Below are 16,192 nucleotides of genomic sequence, written 5' to 3' on the forward strand. Positions count from 1 at the left end.
TCCCAGTGTATGTATTGTGTGTGTGTGTGTGTGTGCATGTGTGTGAGTGTGTGAGTGAGTGTGTGTGTGCGAGTGTGTGAGTGAGTGTGTGTGTCCCACCTGCCCCAGCTCCTCGTTGAGGGTGGTGGTCCTGGCCTCTGCTGCTGTGTTGCAGACAGGACAGAACATCCTCCTGTCCCAGTTAATGAAGTAGCTGTGAGCCAGCCTTATCACCTCCACACTGAGGAGGGAGGGGAGGGAGGGAGGGAGGGAGGGAGGGAGGGAGGGAGGGAGGGAGGGAGGGAGGGAGGGAGGGAGGGAGGGAGGGAGGGAGGGAGGGAGGGAGGGAGGGAGGGAGGGAGGGGAGGGAGGGAAAAGAGAGAGACTCAGTTCTCTGTTGCAGTCAGTGTCACATGCTAGTGTTACACTTCAAGTACAATTCAAGATGTTTGCGATATCATTCAGGTCAGTTTGGGTCACATCATTAGTCAGTCAGTTTAGTGTTTCAGTAAGCACACTAGTACACTTCACAGGAGGCTAGTAGGTTTGGGGTGTTAGTGGGGTAGTGGAGGAACAGACATGTAGGGAGAGCCAGCTGCAGTACTCTGTCTTACCTGAAGGGGGGAGCTCTGAGGACAACATGGACAAATTAAACAAACAAAATGTCAACCAATCATGTTAAAGAACCAATCATGTTAAAGAACATGGATGCACTGGAGAAATGGGCAAGTAGACGTCAAAATAAAAGGAGGATTGTGTTTGAGTGTCTGAGAAATAATGGTGGAAGTAAAACCAGGGCTGACCACCTCTCCTGTTACTCTCTCCCACTGGCCTCTCAATAACTGAGTCTCACAGAGAAAAAACATGAACATCGAACCTGGCTTCTTTGCCTTGACTTAGTTTCTGGTGACAAAGAGAGTCGGTTGTTTTCAGTTTTATTTTTTTCAGGAGTTCTTAATGATGATGATGTTGTGGCGAAGCTGTCGTGCCACAGCCAGGGGGCGCTGTTACCTGACATAGAGTGATATGGGCACCACAGTGTTCAGGATGATGACATAGGACCAGAAGGAGAGGAAGGCGGAGAACAGGAAGTTGTCAACAGGAAGGTCCCAGGGAAGGTAGCTCTGGAACAGCTGGCCCACCTCGCGCTCCCACACGGCGTTCCCACAGCCAGGATCACTCCCATGCACACCAGGAAGCCGAAGATCTGTGCGGGAGGTGGAAGGAAGGCTGTCACAGCAGGTTCAGAACACGACTCAGAAGCAGCGGGACGTTCCCTACCCAGAGGACCAGGGTGTTCATGAGGCGGTCGATACTCGTGCGTTTGAACTTGGTGCGACCGCTGTTCTGCATCAGCTTGGTGTCTGGACCTGTGAGACACGGGGAACAGTATCTGTTAAACACACACACACGTTCTCTAACACCCACACACACGCAGCTACACACACACAAACTCCCTCCCTCTGTCTGTCTCTCGCACACACACACACCTGCGAAGATGACCAGGCCGTAGCAGGTCTCCGTGTTGCGCAGGACACATCCTCGCAGCAGCATGTTCTGGTTGCTCAGGCTGTATGTGCTGTCTTTCCAGAACAGGGTCCCATGGAAACGATCCAGCTTGTTGTTAGGGGGCTCACACACCACCTCACCTACACACACACAGGACACACACACACACACACAGGACACACACACACAGGACACACACACAGGACACACACACGACACACACACTTAAAAAATGCAATACACATATAAAATGGTCTCATTCCAAGCACACTTATTTAATTTAGGGGTATTTTAGGAGGTAGAATCGATTGCAAACACACACTATGCACAGACACACCCACGTGCGTGGAATGTGATAGGAGGGGTGTGTGTGGGCTGGTTAGCTGCAGAGTGCTGAGCAGGTGAGGAGACGATGCTCAGTGCTGACGAGGGGGCTGAGGGCGAGACCAGGGCTGCTAAGTGCAGACTGGGGAGGGCAAAATGTGTGTGTGTCTGTGTGTGTGTTGTGTGTGTGACAGTGGAAATGTGTGTCTGAGAAGGGTGGCAGAGTGAACCTGCTGACCTAAAAGGCTTAAGAACTAGACAGTCTGAAAGAGAGACAGAGAGAGAGAGAAGGAGAGAGGGAGAGGGAGAGAGAGAGAAAGAAGGAGAGAGGGAGAGAGAGAGAGGAGAGAGAGAGAGGGAGAGAAGGAGAGAGGGAGACAGAGAAGGAGAGAGGGAGACAGAGAGAGAAGGAGAGAGGGAGACAGAGAGAGGAGAGGGAGACAGAGAGAGGAGAGGGAGACAGAGAGAGAGAGAGGGAGACAGACAAATAGAGAAACAAGAGGAGAGCGTTGCCCCCCTACCGTTGAAGGTGGCGAGGTCGTTGGGGTCACCCAGTTCTGATGTCACAGACAACGACTGGCGCACTTTCATGTTGCTCTCCCTGCAAAACAACACAACACAACACTGAGACCGCAAGGTGTCGTGACCGGACAGGTAACTGTGATACTGAACATGTTCTCTGACTGGACAGGTAACTGTGGTACTGAACATGTTCTCTGACTGGACAGGTAACTGTGATACTGAACATGTTCTCTGACTGGACAGGTAACTGTGGTACTGAACATGTTCTCTGACTGGACAGGTAACTGTGGTACTGAACATGTTCTCTGACTGGACAGGTAACTGTGATACTGAACATGTTCTCTGACTGGACAGGTAACTGTGATACTGAACATGTTCTCTGACTGGACAGGTAACTGTGGTACTGAACATGTTCTCTGACTGGACAGGTAACTGAGCTACTGAACGTGTTCTCTGAATGGACAGGTAACTGAGCTACTGAACGTGTTCTCTGACTGGACAGGTAACTGTGATACTGAACATGTTCTCTGACTGCACAGGTAACTGTGATACTGAACATGTTCTCTGACTGGACAGGTAACTGTGGTACTGAACATGTTCTCTGACTGGACAGGTAACTGTGGTACTGAACGTGTTCTGTGACTGGACAGGTAACTGTGGTACTGAAGGTGTTCTCTGACTGGACAGGTAACTGAGGTACTGAAGGTGTTCTCTGACTGGACAGGTAACTGAGCTACTGAACGTGTTTTCTGAATGGACAGGTAACTGTGGTACTGAAGGTGTTCTCTGACTGGACAGGTAACTGAGGTACTGAAGGTGTTCTCTGACTGGACAGGTAACTGAGGTACTGAAGGTGTTCTCTGACTGGACAGGTAACTGTGGTACTGAACGTGTTCTATGACTGGACAGGTAACTGTGGTACTGAAGGTGTTCTCTGACTGGACAGGTAACTGAGCTACTGAACGTGTTTTCTGAATGGACAGGTAACTGTGGTACTGAAGGTGTTCTCTGACTGGACAGGTAACTGAGGTACTGAAGGTGTTCTCTGACTGGACAGGTAACTGAGGTACTGAAGGTGTTCTCTGACTGGACAGGTAACTGTGGTACTGAACGTGTTCTATGACTGGACAGGTAACTGAGGTACTGAAGGTGTTCTCTGACTGGACAGGTAACTGTGGTACTGAAGGTGTTCTCTGACTGGACAGGTAACTGTGGTACTGAACGTGTTCTCTGACTGGACAGGTAACTGTGATACTGAACGTGTTCTCTGACTGGACAGGTAACTGTGATACTGAACATGTTCTCTGACTGGACAGGTAACTGTGGTACTGAACATGTTCTCTGACTGGACAGGTAACTGAGCTACTGAACGTGTTCTCTGACTGGACAGGTAACTGTGATACTGAACGTGTTCTCTGACTGCACAGGTAACTGTGATACTGAACATGTTCTCTGACTGGACAGGTAACTGTGGTACTGAACATGTTCTCTGACTGGACAGGTAACTGAGCTACTGAACGTGTTCTCTGAATGGACAGGTAACTGAGCTACTGAACGTGTTCTCTGACTGGACAGGTAACTGTGATACTGAACGTGTTCTCTGACTGCACAGGTAACTGTGATACTGAACATGTTCTCTGACTGGACAGGTAACTGTGGTACTGAACGTGTTCTGTGACTGGACAGGTAACTGTGGTGCTGAAGGTGTTCTCTGACTGGACAGGTAACTGAGGTACTGAAGGTGTTCTCTGACTGGACAGGTAACTGAGCTACTGAACGTGTTTTCTGAATGGACAGGTAACTGTGGTACTGAAGGTGTTCTCTGACTGGACAGGTAACTGAGGTACTGAAGGTGTTCTCTGACTGGACAGGTAACTGTGGTACTGAACGTGTTCTATGACTGGACAGGTAACTGTGGTACTGAAGGTGTTCTCTGACTGGACAGGTAACTGAGCTACTGAACGTGTTTTCTGAATGGACAGGTAACTGTGGTACTGAAGGTGTTCTCTGACTGGACAGGTAACTGTGGTACTGAACGTGTTCTATGACTGGACAGGTAACTGAGGTACTGAAGGTGTTCTCTGACTGGACAGGTAACTGTGGTACTGAAGGTGTTCTCTGACTGGACAGGTAACTGTGGTACTGAAGGTGTTCTCTGAATGGACAGGTAACTGTGGTACTGAAGGTGTTCTCTGACTGGACAGGTAACTGTGGTACTGAACGTGTTCTCTGACTGGACAGGTAACTGTGGTACTGAACGTGTTCTCTGACTGGACAGGTAACTGAGGTACTGAAGGTGTTCTGACCCGTCCAACTCAGCTGTCTCGATGTAACACAGCCCATGAGGTTCACTGCTGGACAACAGGAGCAGGTCAGCCTGTGGATACACGCACACACGCACACACACACACGTACACGCACACACACGTACACGCACACACACACGTACATGCACACACGTACACACACACACGTACACACACACACACAGTTGATTAAAAGTGATCTGCAGGATATGAAATCAGTAAAGTACATCCATAAAATGTTATGAAAGCTCATGATGAGAAGGGTCTGTATAAACGACACCTGTGTACAGGGCTTCAGATAAGGACTGTGTTTGTGTGTGTGTTTGTGTGTGTGTGTGTGTTTGTGTGTGTGTGTTTGTGTGTGTGTGCAGTATTGGCAGTCACACTGAATACATTACAGTGTCAGACACACTTACTGCCACAAACTGCTTGTTTTCCAGTTTAATTATATCACCCACTCGAACATTCATCCACTTCTCCTTCTCCAGGCTGAGAGAGCGAAAAACAGAGACAGACAGAAAATATATATATGAATATTTAATAGAGAGAGGGAGGGAGAGAGAGAGACACATGGGTGTAGTGCAGCGTGTCAGCCAGCAGGGGGACTCACCAGCCGTGGATGAGGACCTGAGACTGGCGGTTATTCACCTGGTTGTCACTCTTGTGACGGAACTGCAGGAACACAAGCAGCCGTTACACACTGTAGGCTGTGTGTGTGTGCGTCTCTATGTACAGTATATGTGTGTGTGTACAGTATGTGTGTGTACAGTATGTGTGTGTACAGTATGTGTGTGTGTGTGAGAGAGAGACTCACATAGTCGTCTGTGGCATCTTTCACTGCAGTGATGCTCAGCACGAGAACTAGAGGCACGATGGTGGTGAACCAGGAGAGAGAGGAGATCTGAGGGATCAGCTGGAGGGAGGGGGGGGGGGGGAGAAGGGGAGGGAGGGGGGGGAGGGAGGGGGAGGAGGGAGAAGGGGAGGGAGGGGGGAGGGAGGGGGGAGGGAGAAGGGGAGGGAGGGGGGGGAGGGACAACACAGGGGGAGAGTTTTTGGAGTGTGCATGTGGAGTAAGCAATGACAAAATGAGGCATTCTGTTTCATGCATTAGCATGAGGTCATCTTTCTTTGCACTCCTATCTTTTCTTTCTCCTTTCATATATGTGTCCTTCAGGGGTGTAAGTGGAGAGCAGCTGTCTCTTCCTCCCCTCCTTCCCCTCCTCCCCCCCCCCTCCTCCCTGAATGTCCTGCACCCCCCCCCCTCCCTCCTCCTCCCAGCATGATGTTCCCTCCATCCTCCTCCCAGCATGATGTTCCCTCCATCCTCCACGTACCTGCAGTATGAGGAGGAACAGGAAGTAGGTGTTGGCCACTTCCTGAAACTGCTCAAACAGGTTGACGGGCAAAAAGGTGATGATGTTGTACTTTGACGTCATGATGCAGTTACTCTGGAGAGAGACACACACGGAGTTAGAGACAGAGAGAGAGAGAGAGAGAGAGAGAGAGAGAGCTAGTGAGCATTACATTTAGTCATTTAGCAGACGCTCTTATCCAGAGCGACTTAGAGTAAGTACAGGGACATTCTCCCGAGGCAAGTAGGGTGAAGTGCCTTGCTCAAGGACACAAAGTCATTACGCATGGCCGGGAATCGAACCAGCAACCTTCTGAATACTAGCCCAATTCCCTAACCGCTCAGCCACCTGACTCCCTGCATTACAAGTACATCTACAACTACTGACATTTGTCGTAACAGTGTTTGATTATATCCACACAGATCTATACAGGGGTGTGTCCTCAGGGCTGTCTTATACAGGGGTGTGTCCTCAGGGCTGTCTGATACAGGGGTGTGTCCTCAGGGCTGTCTTATACAGGGGTGTGTCCTCGGGGCTGTCTTATACAGGGGTGTGTCCTCGGGGCTGTCTTATACAGGGGTCTGTCCTCAGAGCTGTCTTATACAGGGGTGTGTCCTCGGGGCTGTCTTATACAGGGGTGTGTCCTCAGAGCTGTCTGATACAGGGGTGTGTCCTCGGGGCTGTCTTACCGCGTACTGGAACTTCTCATTGTACTCTCTGTCATTGGCCCGGACTCTTCTCTCCTCCTCTAAGGAAACACACACACACACATTGAGACAATACACCAAACACAAATGTACAGAACTAAACACTGTTGTTGTAAATCTCCAGGCCAACAGACCAGCCCCAGTGACCACATGATCACCTCACTGTGAGGGAGGGACACGGTAGGAATTGGCCAATTAAGAGTATTTGACTGGTCAGGTCTGAGTCAATATCTAGATTCATCAATATCTTTCCTGGCGAGCCTTTCTTCAGAAGATTGATGAGGAGAGGAGGAATGAAAGAGAGAGTGAGGACATAAAAGAAGGAGGAGGAGATGATGGGCTTTTTCCAGAAATAATTTGTGGTTAAATCAATGTAGAGCCGAAGGCAGAGTAGAATAACACACACACACACACACATATGCAGATGCACACATACACATACACACACACACACACACACACCCACACAAGGCCAAATACTGTACCTCTGAGCAGTAATTAGCTTGTTTGACTGGAGGCTCATTAATGATGGGGCACCCAGCACAGATCAGAGCCAAATACCTTTTACTCATTGCTGGATGTGTGTGTTTGCGCGTGTGTGTGTGTCTGTCTGTACTACCCATCACTTGGTGGGCCAGATTTGTTAGCTATAAATGCCAGATCACCAGAAGGCTGAGTTAGCTAAGTGTTTTCTGCCTTAAATGTTCATTTTCATGACAGAATCTTTACTGTCCTGTCCCTTTCTCCTCTTTCTCTCCTCCTCTCTGCTCTCCTCTCCCCTCCTCCCCTCTCTCTCCTCCTCTCCTCCTCCCCTCTCTTTCGTCCACTCTCTCCTCTCCCCTCTCTCCTCCCCTCTCTCTCCTGTTTTCTGTTGCTATCTGAGCTTGTGCTGATGCAGTGGTGCCCCTCCTCCCCACCCACCCCTCCTCCCCACCCTCCCTCCCTCCCACCCTCCTCCCCACCCTCCCATTCTCCTCTCACTCTCCTCTAATATTGATGAGGGAGCTCTTACAAATGAAACAACTGCTCTATTTTGGACAAGTGTGGCCGTGAGACACACGTACCACAGTGCACCAGGTGCAGATATCACAAGTTCATAAGTTCTTCTAAGGTTATAACCAGAGGTATAACAATGGGTTAGAGAATCGGGCTAGTAATCTGAAGGTTGCCAGTTCGATTCCCGGCCGTGCAAAATGACGTTGTGTCCTTGGGCAAGGCACTTCACCGTACTTGCCTTGGGGGGAATGTCCCTGTACTTACTGTAAGTCGCTCTGGATAAGAGCGTCTGCTAAATGACTAAATGTAATGTAACAATGCTCTACAAGACTCTCACAAGTCTTGTTTCAGAGACGTGTTTCTATCAGGCTCTAACCACAGATTTAGCGTGTTCTATAAAGATCTAGCCAGATATAACAGTGTCCTATAAAGCTCTGACAAGAGATGGAACAATGTCAGAAACGGCTGTAGGCAGAAGTGCCCCTGGTCTCACATTGTGGTTTCCTGTGTTTGTGATGTTTGAGAAACAGCCTAGCGCAGCCTGCTTCTACACGAGGTGCTGTGGTCTCTGAAGAGAGTCTGTCTGTAGAAGGAACCCCAGCCAGCACAAGAGCAGCATCCAGCCCTCAGCTGATCCACACAGCTCATCAGCCCTCAGCTGATCCACACAGCTCATCAGCCCTCAGCTGATCCTCACAGCTCATCAGCCCTCAGCTGATCCACACAGCTCATCAGCCCTCAGCTGATCCACACAGCTCATCAGCCCTCAGCTGATCCACACAGCTCAGTTGTGACGTCATGTCTGTCTAGCGGCTGGACCAGCAGTAGGGCATGTTAGGGCAGTTCAGTGTTTTCAGGGCATTTTAGGGCAGTTCAGTGTTTTCAGGGCATGTTAGGGCAGTACAGTGTTTTCATACAGGACTGAATATACCTCCTCATCTCTTTCTCATTTAACTGCCTCCATACAGGACTGAATCTCTCTCTCTCTCCCTCTCCCTCTCTCCCTCTCTCTCTGGATGCCAACTCTGCATTAACCCCCTAACAGGGCATGCTGCCTCTTCCAGGGAGGCATAGAAACACAATCCTGCCAAGCACAGCTTCCCTGCCAAGCCCAGCCAGCCCTAGCCCCAGCCCTAGCCCCAGCCCTAGCCCCAGCCCTAGCCCCAGCCCCAGCACCAGCCCTAGCCCTAGCCCCAGCCCTAACCCCAGCCCTAGCCCCAGCCCCAGCCCCAGCCAAACCCTGCCAGAGAATATGAGTGTCTTTAGCCTGATCCATTAAGCATTTCTAGCAGGCTGGCTGGAACAAGCTCAAGGGCAGCACCAGGGCTGTGCCAGCTTCGGAGCAGGCCAGCGCTACACAGCAGGACAGGACAAACCCAGAACCCTTCATCATGGTGACAGAGCAGGACAGGATCAACTACACAAGAACCTGCAGCCTCATGTGAGACTTTCTACTGCTAAACCCAGCTCTGCTAAACCCAGCTCTGCTCCCAGCTCTGCTCCCAGCTCTGCTCCCAGCTCTGCTCCCAGCTCTGCTCCCAGATCTGCTCCAGCCTCCACAGTGTCAACATGACACGCATACACACATTCATTTTCCAGCTCTATGACTATAAGAATATCTAATTAAACAGACTAATATAATTATCAGGAAATGGGATGGCACTCACACACAGACACAGCTGTCTCGTTTGGGATCCGACCATGGAGATGACACACTGACTAGATCTGATGGCTTGGTCTAATCTGAGGTCAAATGAAGGTGTGCTGACACACACACACACACACTCACAGATGTGATCATCGGTGGTGACTGGCGCCTGTAAGATTGATCAGTGTCTCAGGTCCAAAGACAAGGACACACACGCACGTGCACACAGGTACAAAACACACACACAAACATTCACTAACTAGCCTAATGAAACTCTAACAAACATGCCTTAAAAGTAAGACATTAAAAGCCCCTTTATCTGTGACAAAATGATGTTGGTAGCGGCCTGAGAGAGATGACTATTTAAAAAGTAAACACTCGTTTCTGATGGAGACCACTCTCTGTCAAGGGCATGGCTACAGCGCACCAAAAATGGGTCTCAAGAACCACACTCACATCAGACATCAAAACCGGTTTAGACTGGGTCCGAGAGAGGGACATCCGCAGAAGGGGAGAGATGAACATCGAGTTGAAACAGTTTGGACACAGTAGTGTGTCAGGGAGCTGCAGATGAGTCACTACAGCACACACTGTGTACAGACATACGCACATTAACCAGGAACTTGTTTGTCCATAACATTATAGAACAATTTACATAAGGATAACTGGTACACGCGCGCGCGCGCACACACACACACACACACACACACACACACACACACACACACACACACACACACACACACACACACACACACACACACACACACACACACACACACACACACACACACACACACACACACACACACACACACACACACACACACACACACACACACACACACACACACACACACACACAGGCTAGACTATGGCAAGGTCAGAGAAGGGAACCTTGATGACGTTGAGAGACAGTGTGGAAACATGCACTCAGGCGCGCACATGCAGGCACGCACTTCTACAATGTTGTTTATGGGGCTACTGAGGTGTTGACAGTTTGGAACTGGGGAGCGATGGCGCAGGTAGGAATGACGACGACACACAGATGTTGTATGGAAATGGAAATGATTTATTCACAAAAAGAAAGTCTGTATTCAGAGGGCAATGTTGCATTATTCAGAGCATTTAGAGAAAAAACACAACATGCATGACAGGAATTTTGATTCCATCCATTACATTTGTTCGCAAAAGAAAATATAGTCCAATAACAAACGACACAAGTGGATAAAGGTAAGCTACCTGTCCCTTTCAGTTTCGTTTTGGCCGCATCGATTCCTTGTTTCTTCCGCTGTAGAGGAAACACGACGGGGAACCACTTTTCAGGAATATCTTTAGGAATAGTCATTATGACTTTTGTATTAATTTTATAGGGATTTAAAAGTCCGTAGTTGCGTCGACATCGCGGAGACTAGGTCAGACGTTTAGCTAGCTACACTGCCCTCTCTCCTGTCCCGCGGAACCAGTTTAGATCAAAAGCGTCTCCCTCCATCAGCCCCCTCCCTTTACTGCTCTCTCTTTCTCTCTATCCCTCTCTCTCTGTCCCTCTCTCTATCCCTCTCTCTTTCTTTCTATCCCTCTCTCTCTGTCTCTCTTTCTCTCTATCCCTCTCTCTCTGTCCCTCTCTCTATCCCTCTCTCTCTCTCTCTCTCTCTCTCTCTATCCCTCTCTCTCTGTCTCTCTCTTTCTCTCTATCCCTCTCTCTCTGTCTCTCTCTCCCTCTGCCGCAGAAACGCTGAGGTCATTCTGTGATATTGTCTTGACTTCTGCCAGCTTCGCTCTCCGTGATGCTGTAAGCGGAACCTTCATCCCGTATTACGGCGTTGCTGACGCTGACTTTTACAGATACTGCAAACGACCGCACGGAAGTAGTAAAAAACGGACAAACATCACGCGCATCTGTTCTTAATATAATGCTAACCGTTATAACAATTAAGATGTGTTAGAATTAAATTGCCTAAATAAGTAGGCTTGAGAATCTAATGTAGCCTATTTTCATTAAGTGGAGTGTTTTAAAACACGATCAAATGTATAGATCGGAACATCTAGGTATTTTCATGTAACCTGGCAACTATTATCATAACAAGCTCAATCCCAATATTGGCTTATTTCAGAAACAAACCCGTCTTCTCTGACGCCAACAACAACATTTCCCTGCTAAGGATGACATAATCGCAAAGGCTGTTTATTTGGCGAGGGGTCTGACCAATCACAGTTTGTTTGAAGCTAACGTTGTCAAGGCAACTGCCTCTGCTGGGATGTGAAAGAAACTGTGTGCCATCTTGGATCTGTGTACCAGAGGAGATGCCGTTGTGAGGGGGGTTGGAGCCAAGATGGCTGCTCACAACAGCCCAGTTTCCTGAGTGGTTCTAGGCCTGAGGGAGCGGAGACACTGCAGCGGTGGGCGGGGCTACAGGCAGGTGTCTGAGCATGTGCAGCCTGATGGAAGTCTGGTGCCAACAGAGGGCTCGACCTGACTGCTAACAGCACACTTCTGTCACGCGTGTGTTCACACACACACACACACACACACACACACACTCACTCACTCACAGTACAGTTGTGACTCGTAAATACACACACACACATCCTCCCTCTCATTAACTGGAATAGCCTACAGGACACTTATAGAGCAGTACCACACACACACACAGGACCACACACACACAGTACCACACACACACACAGTAACACCTCACACACATTACCACACACACACAGTACCATACACACACACACACTCACAGTACAGTTGTGACTCGTAAATACACACACACACATCCTCCCTCTCATTAACTGGAATAGCCTACAGGACACTTATAGAGCAGTACCACACACACACACAGGACCACACACACACGCACACATCCTCCCTCTCATTAACTGGAAGAGCCTACAGGACACTTATAGAGCAGTGGGTGCTAATGTGAATTAAACAATTTCCTTGAGTTTGTCAGATGGCACACAGTACCACACACACACAGTACCACACACACACACACACACACACAGGACCACACACACACAGTACCACACACACACACACACACAGTACCACACACACACAGTACCACACACACACACACAGTACCACACACACACACACACAGTACCACACACACACAGTACCACACACACACACAGTACCACACACACACAGTACCACACACACACAGTATCACACACACAGTACCACTCACACACAGTACCACTCACACACAGTAACACCTCACACACATTACCACACACACACAGTACCACACACACACACACACAGTACCACACACACACAGTACCACACACACACACACACACAGTACCACACACACACAGTACCACACACACACACACAGTACCACTCACACACAGTACCACACACACACAGTACCACACACACACAGTACCACACACTCACACACAGTACCACTCACACACAGTACCACTCACACACAGTACCACACACTCACACACAGTACCACACACACACAGTACCACACACACACACAGTACCACACACACACACACAGTACCACACACACACAGTACCACACACTCACACACAGTACCACACACACACAGTACCACTCACACACAGTACCACACACTCACACACAGTACCACACACACACAGTACCACACACACACAGTACCACACACTCACACACAGTACCACACACACACAGTACCACTCACACACAGTACCACACACACACAGTACCACTCACACACAGTACCACTCACACATTAACCCCACATCTGGGTACTCACCAGGAGGAGGCCTCTTTCTGAACATGTCCACTCTGCCGACAGCACTCCACTATGGCCCATGGGACTGTGGGAGGGGCTGGGGGGAAGGGTGGAGGTGCAGGGAGAAGGTTGAAGGTTTAGAAGAGGAGTTGAAAGGATGAGGGGTAGGTGAGGGGCAGAAGGAGAGAAAAACAAAACTATATGAACAGCAGGCCCCGGCTGGGGGTGATGGGGCTGTGTATGCAGGCTGGGGGTGATGGGGCTGTGTATGCAGACTGGGGGTGATGGGGCTGTGTATGCAGGCTGGGGGTGATGGGGCTGTGTATGCAGGCTGGGGGTGATGGGGCTGTGTATGCAGGCTGGGGGTGATGGGGCTGTGTATGCAGGCTGGGGGTGATGGGGCTGTAGGGGGGCTGTGTATGCAGGCTGGGGGTGATGGGGCTGTGTATGCAGGCTGGGGGGTGATGGGGCTGTAGGGGGGCTGTGTATGCAGGCTGGGGGGTGATGGGGCTGTAGGGGGGCTGTGTATGCAGGCTGGGGGTGATGGGGCTGTGTATGCAGGCTGGGGGGTGATGGGGCTGTAGGGGGGCTGTGTATGCAGGCTGGGGGTGATGGGGCTGTGTATGCAGGCTGGGGGTGATGGGGCTGTGTATGCAGGCTGGGGGTGATGGGGCTGTAGGGGGGCTGTGTATGCAGGCTGGGGGTGATGGGGCTGTGTATGCAGGCTGGGGGGTGATGGGGCTGTAGGGGGGCTGTGTATGCAGGCTGGGGGTGATGGGGCTGTGTATGCAGGCTGGGGGTGATGGGGCTGTGTATGCAGGCTGGGGGTGATGGGGCTGTGTATGCAGGCTGGGGGGTGACTACTGTGAACGTACTGTACGTGGTTGAGAGTGAGAGCATGTGAGAGTGTGTGTAGGACGAGCAGGTGCTAGTATTTGTGTTAGTACACACTCAGAAACTGAGACAGGAAGTGACCACTCAACCAAGATCGGCAGGCGAGAGGAACACAAACGCCTCCCTCCACGTGACCGTGGAGACACATCCTCAGTACTCCAGTACCAAGAGGCTGCCTATTCATATGGACCAAACGGTGTCATTTACATTTAGTGTATCACTGGGACAGACACAGAAAGTGAGACACACACACACACACACCACACAGTAAAACAGAAACAGTGGCTGAGCTCTAATAAGGAAATGACATTCAGCAGCATCCGTCTGTGTGGAACTAAAACTCAGCCTGCCTGCCTGCCTGTTTGTCTAACTGTCTCTTAACTGCATTACATCTGCCCTGTTCCCAGAGTAGGAAGGAGATAAAATGCTACATCACAGATGTGCATGTGCTTCATCATGTCTACCCTGTGCCATCTGGTTGTGTGGGACCAGAGGAGACATGAGGACAAGGCAGCACCCTCCCAGGCTGGGTGGTAACACACAGAGACACGGAGGAGGCTGGCTGGCATAGTGAGGACTCAAATCAATACATCAAGCAGACCGTCGCTCTCATGGAGCTGATCATCTTTCCTCTTTCCAGACACCACCTCACGCTCTCTGCCTCAATCTCTACACCCTCTCTCACATTACCCAGCTTTCCATTATTCTGTTTTCTTTCTGCGCTGTCCCATTCGTATTTCTTGAAGTGCCAGAGAACAGGCGTCACGTGTACCTTCACTTCTATCTCTTCTTACTAACCAGCTTTATGCTCATCCTTTCTCTCCCTCCTTCCTGGTTGTGTAAGCCCCCGCAGTGCCCTTATGGAATAAAGATCGCATTCTGACGATGTGTAAAATACCAGGGACACTGAGTACCTAAGCACCTTTCTTGGCCAGTAGTCAGAATACCACTCAAGTGGCGCTGTAGCCTGACAAGATGAATTCGAGAATTTTAGAGCTGCCAAATCCCTCTTAAAACTTAAGCACAGCTGCTGCTAATACAATCATCCATTTCAAAACATCCATAAACTTTAAAATAGCCTACAGTTGGCCTGCAAAGTGCAGCCCCAACACAATTGTGTCAACATTAAGCTAAAATATCTGGCTCACAAGACAAAAAAACTTTATTCAGGTTGGCTAATAGCCTACCTACTTGGATTAAAGTTAGTTTGGAATGATTTATAGCTACCATAGAGACAAGATTAACGAATTTCAAAAGCGATTACTACAGTCGGCTAATTACTTCATACAATCAAACTGAGCTCTGAATGATTCGGCAGTCATCAAATCACTTTACTGAACACATGATTTTTCGAGATAGGCATAGATCTCCTAGTTCAACCTACCTTCTAGTTGGAATTACCAGCCCATTTGTAATAGCCGCGTCCTTCTCATTTCTCTCGCCGGTTCCATGCTGATTATGTGGACATAGCGAGGCAACGTTTGCCCTTGTCCGTAAGGCCACTGAGGTAGAAGGATCCAGGCACTATGGATGCACGGTGCTAGACATGCTGGCGAGGTAAGACGGGGAACGGGAGGAAGGAGGGGGGTGTTTACCTCGACCACCCTTCTGCGCACTTTGCAGCAACTTCGATCGCTTCAAACAAAGACATTTTGCGTTTATTAAATACTACTTAAGCACGGCACACTTTTACAGGAAATAATGATATGGTGGGCAATTATTTGCTAAAATGTATTGTCAGATTGTTGGCCTCCCCACTAAATTAGTACTTTTGTTTTAAGGTACTACTCATAAATTGTATTCACTCATCACCTGCGGGGTGCAAAACGTTATTATTAGCAGACAATGCTGTAGACATTTGTAGTACTGAGTGCCGAGTGCCCGATACGCCTTTTTGCCATGTGCGTTTATTTGTGTATTATAATGCCATCTGTTGGCCTTTTGGAGTACTACAGCCTGTTAGAGACCACTTTAATTTCGTGATCTTGCATGCAGACAACTTCGATCCGTCACATTCTCATTCCGCTCATGTTAACACTCATACTTATTTTAACTTTAAACAAACCAATATATAACTAAAATAATATAATATAAACCAATATAATTGTTTTTTGTACAATTATTTTGGTGTATTTTCTGAACATTATATTAAACTTCAGTATTCGCCATACAAACTTAAATCAGTGCTTGAAAGTTTATCTGGCGTAT

General features: G+C 49.2%; 1 protein-coding gene across 1 annotated transcript in view; it reads right to left on the reverse strand.

Annotated features, from left to right (window-relative positions):
- atp8b2 (ATPase phospholipid transporting 8B2) overlaps positions 1–10,694 on the reverse strand; it is an 18,836-nt gene extending 8,142 nt beyond the window's left edge. The window contains 13 exon segments of the mRNA XM_067237471.1: positions 1–220; positions 991–1,147; positions 1,150–1,186; positions 1,261–1,349; positions 1,470–1,628; positions 2,334–2,413; positions 4,641–4,711; positions 5,057–5,129; positions 5,251–5,312; positions 5,455–5,553; positions 5,975–6,088; positions 6,682–6,740; positions 10,586–10,694. The exon segment at positions 1–220 is cut by the window's left edge and continues 25 nt beyond it. Of these exon segments, the coding sequence (XP_067093572.1) occupies positions 1–220; positions 991–1,147; positions 1,150–1,186; positions 1,261–1,349; positions 1,470–1,628; positions 2,334–2,413; positions 4,641–4,711; positions 5,057–5,129; positions 5,251–5,312; positions 5,455–5,553; positions 5,975–6,088; positions 6,682–6,740; positions 10,586–10,691 (1,326 nt within the window). The 5' untranslated portion in view covers positions 10,692–10,694.
- Positions 10,695–16,192: the final 5,498 nt, after the last annotated feature.

Source organism: Osmerus mordax, chromosome 6, assembly GCF_038355195.1.
Source record: "Osmerus mordax isolate fOsmMor3 chromosome 6, fOsmMor3.pri, whole genome shotgun sequence".
Classification (NCBI taxonomy): domain Eukaryota; kingdom Metazoa; phylum Chordata; class Actinopteri; order Osmeriformes; family Osmeridae; genus Osmerus; species Osmerus mordax.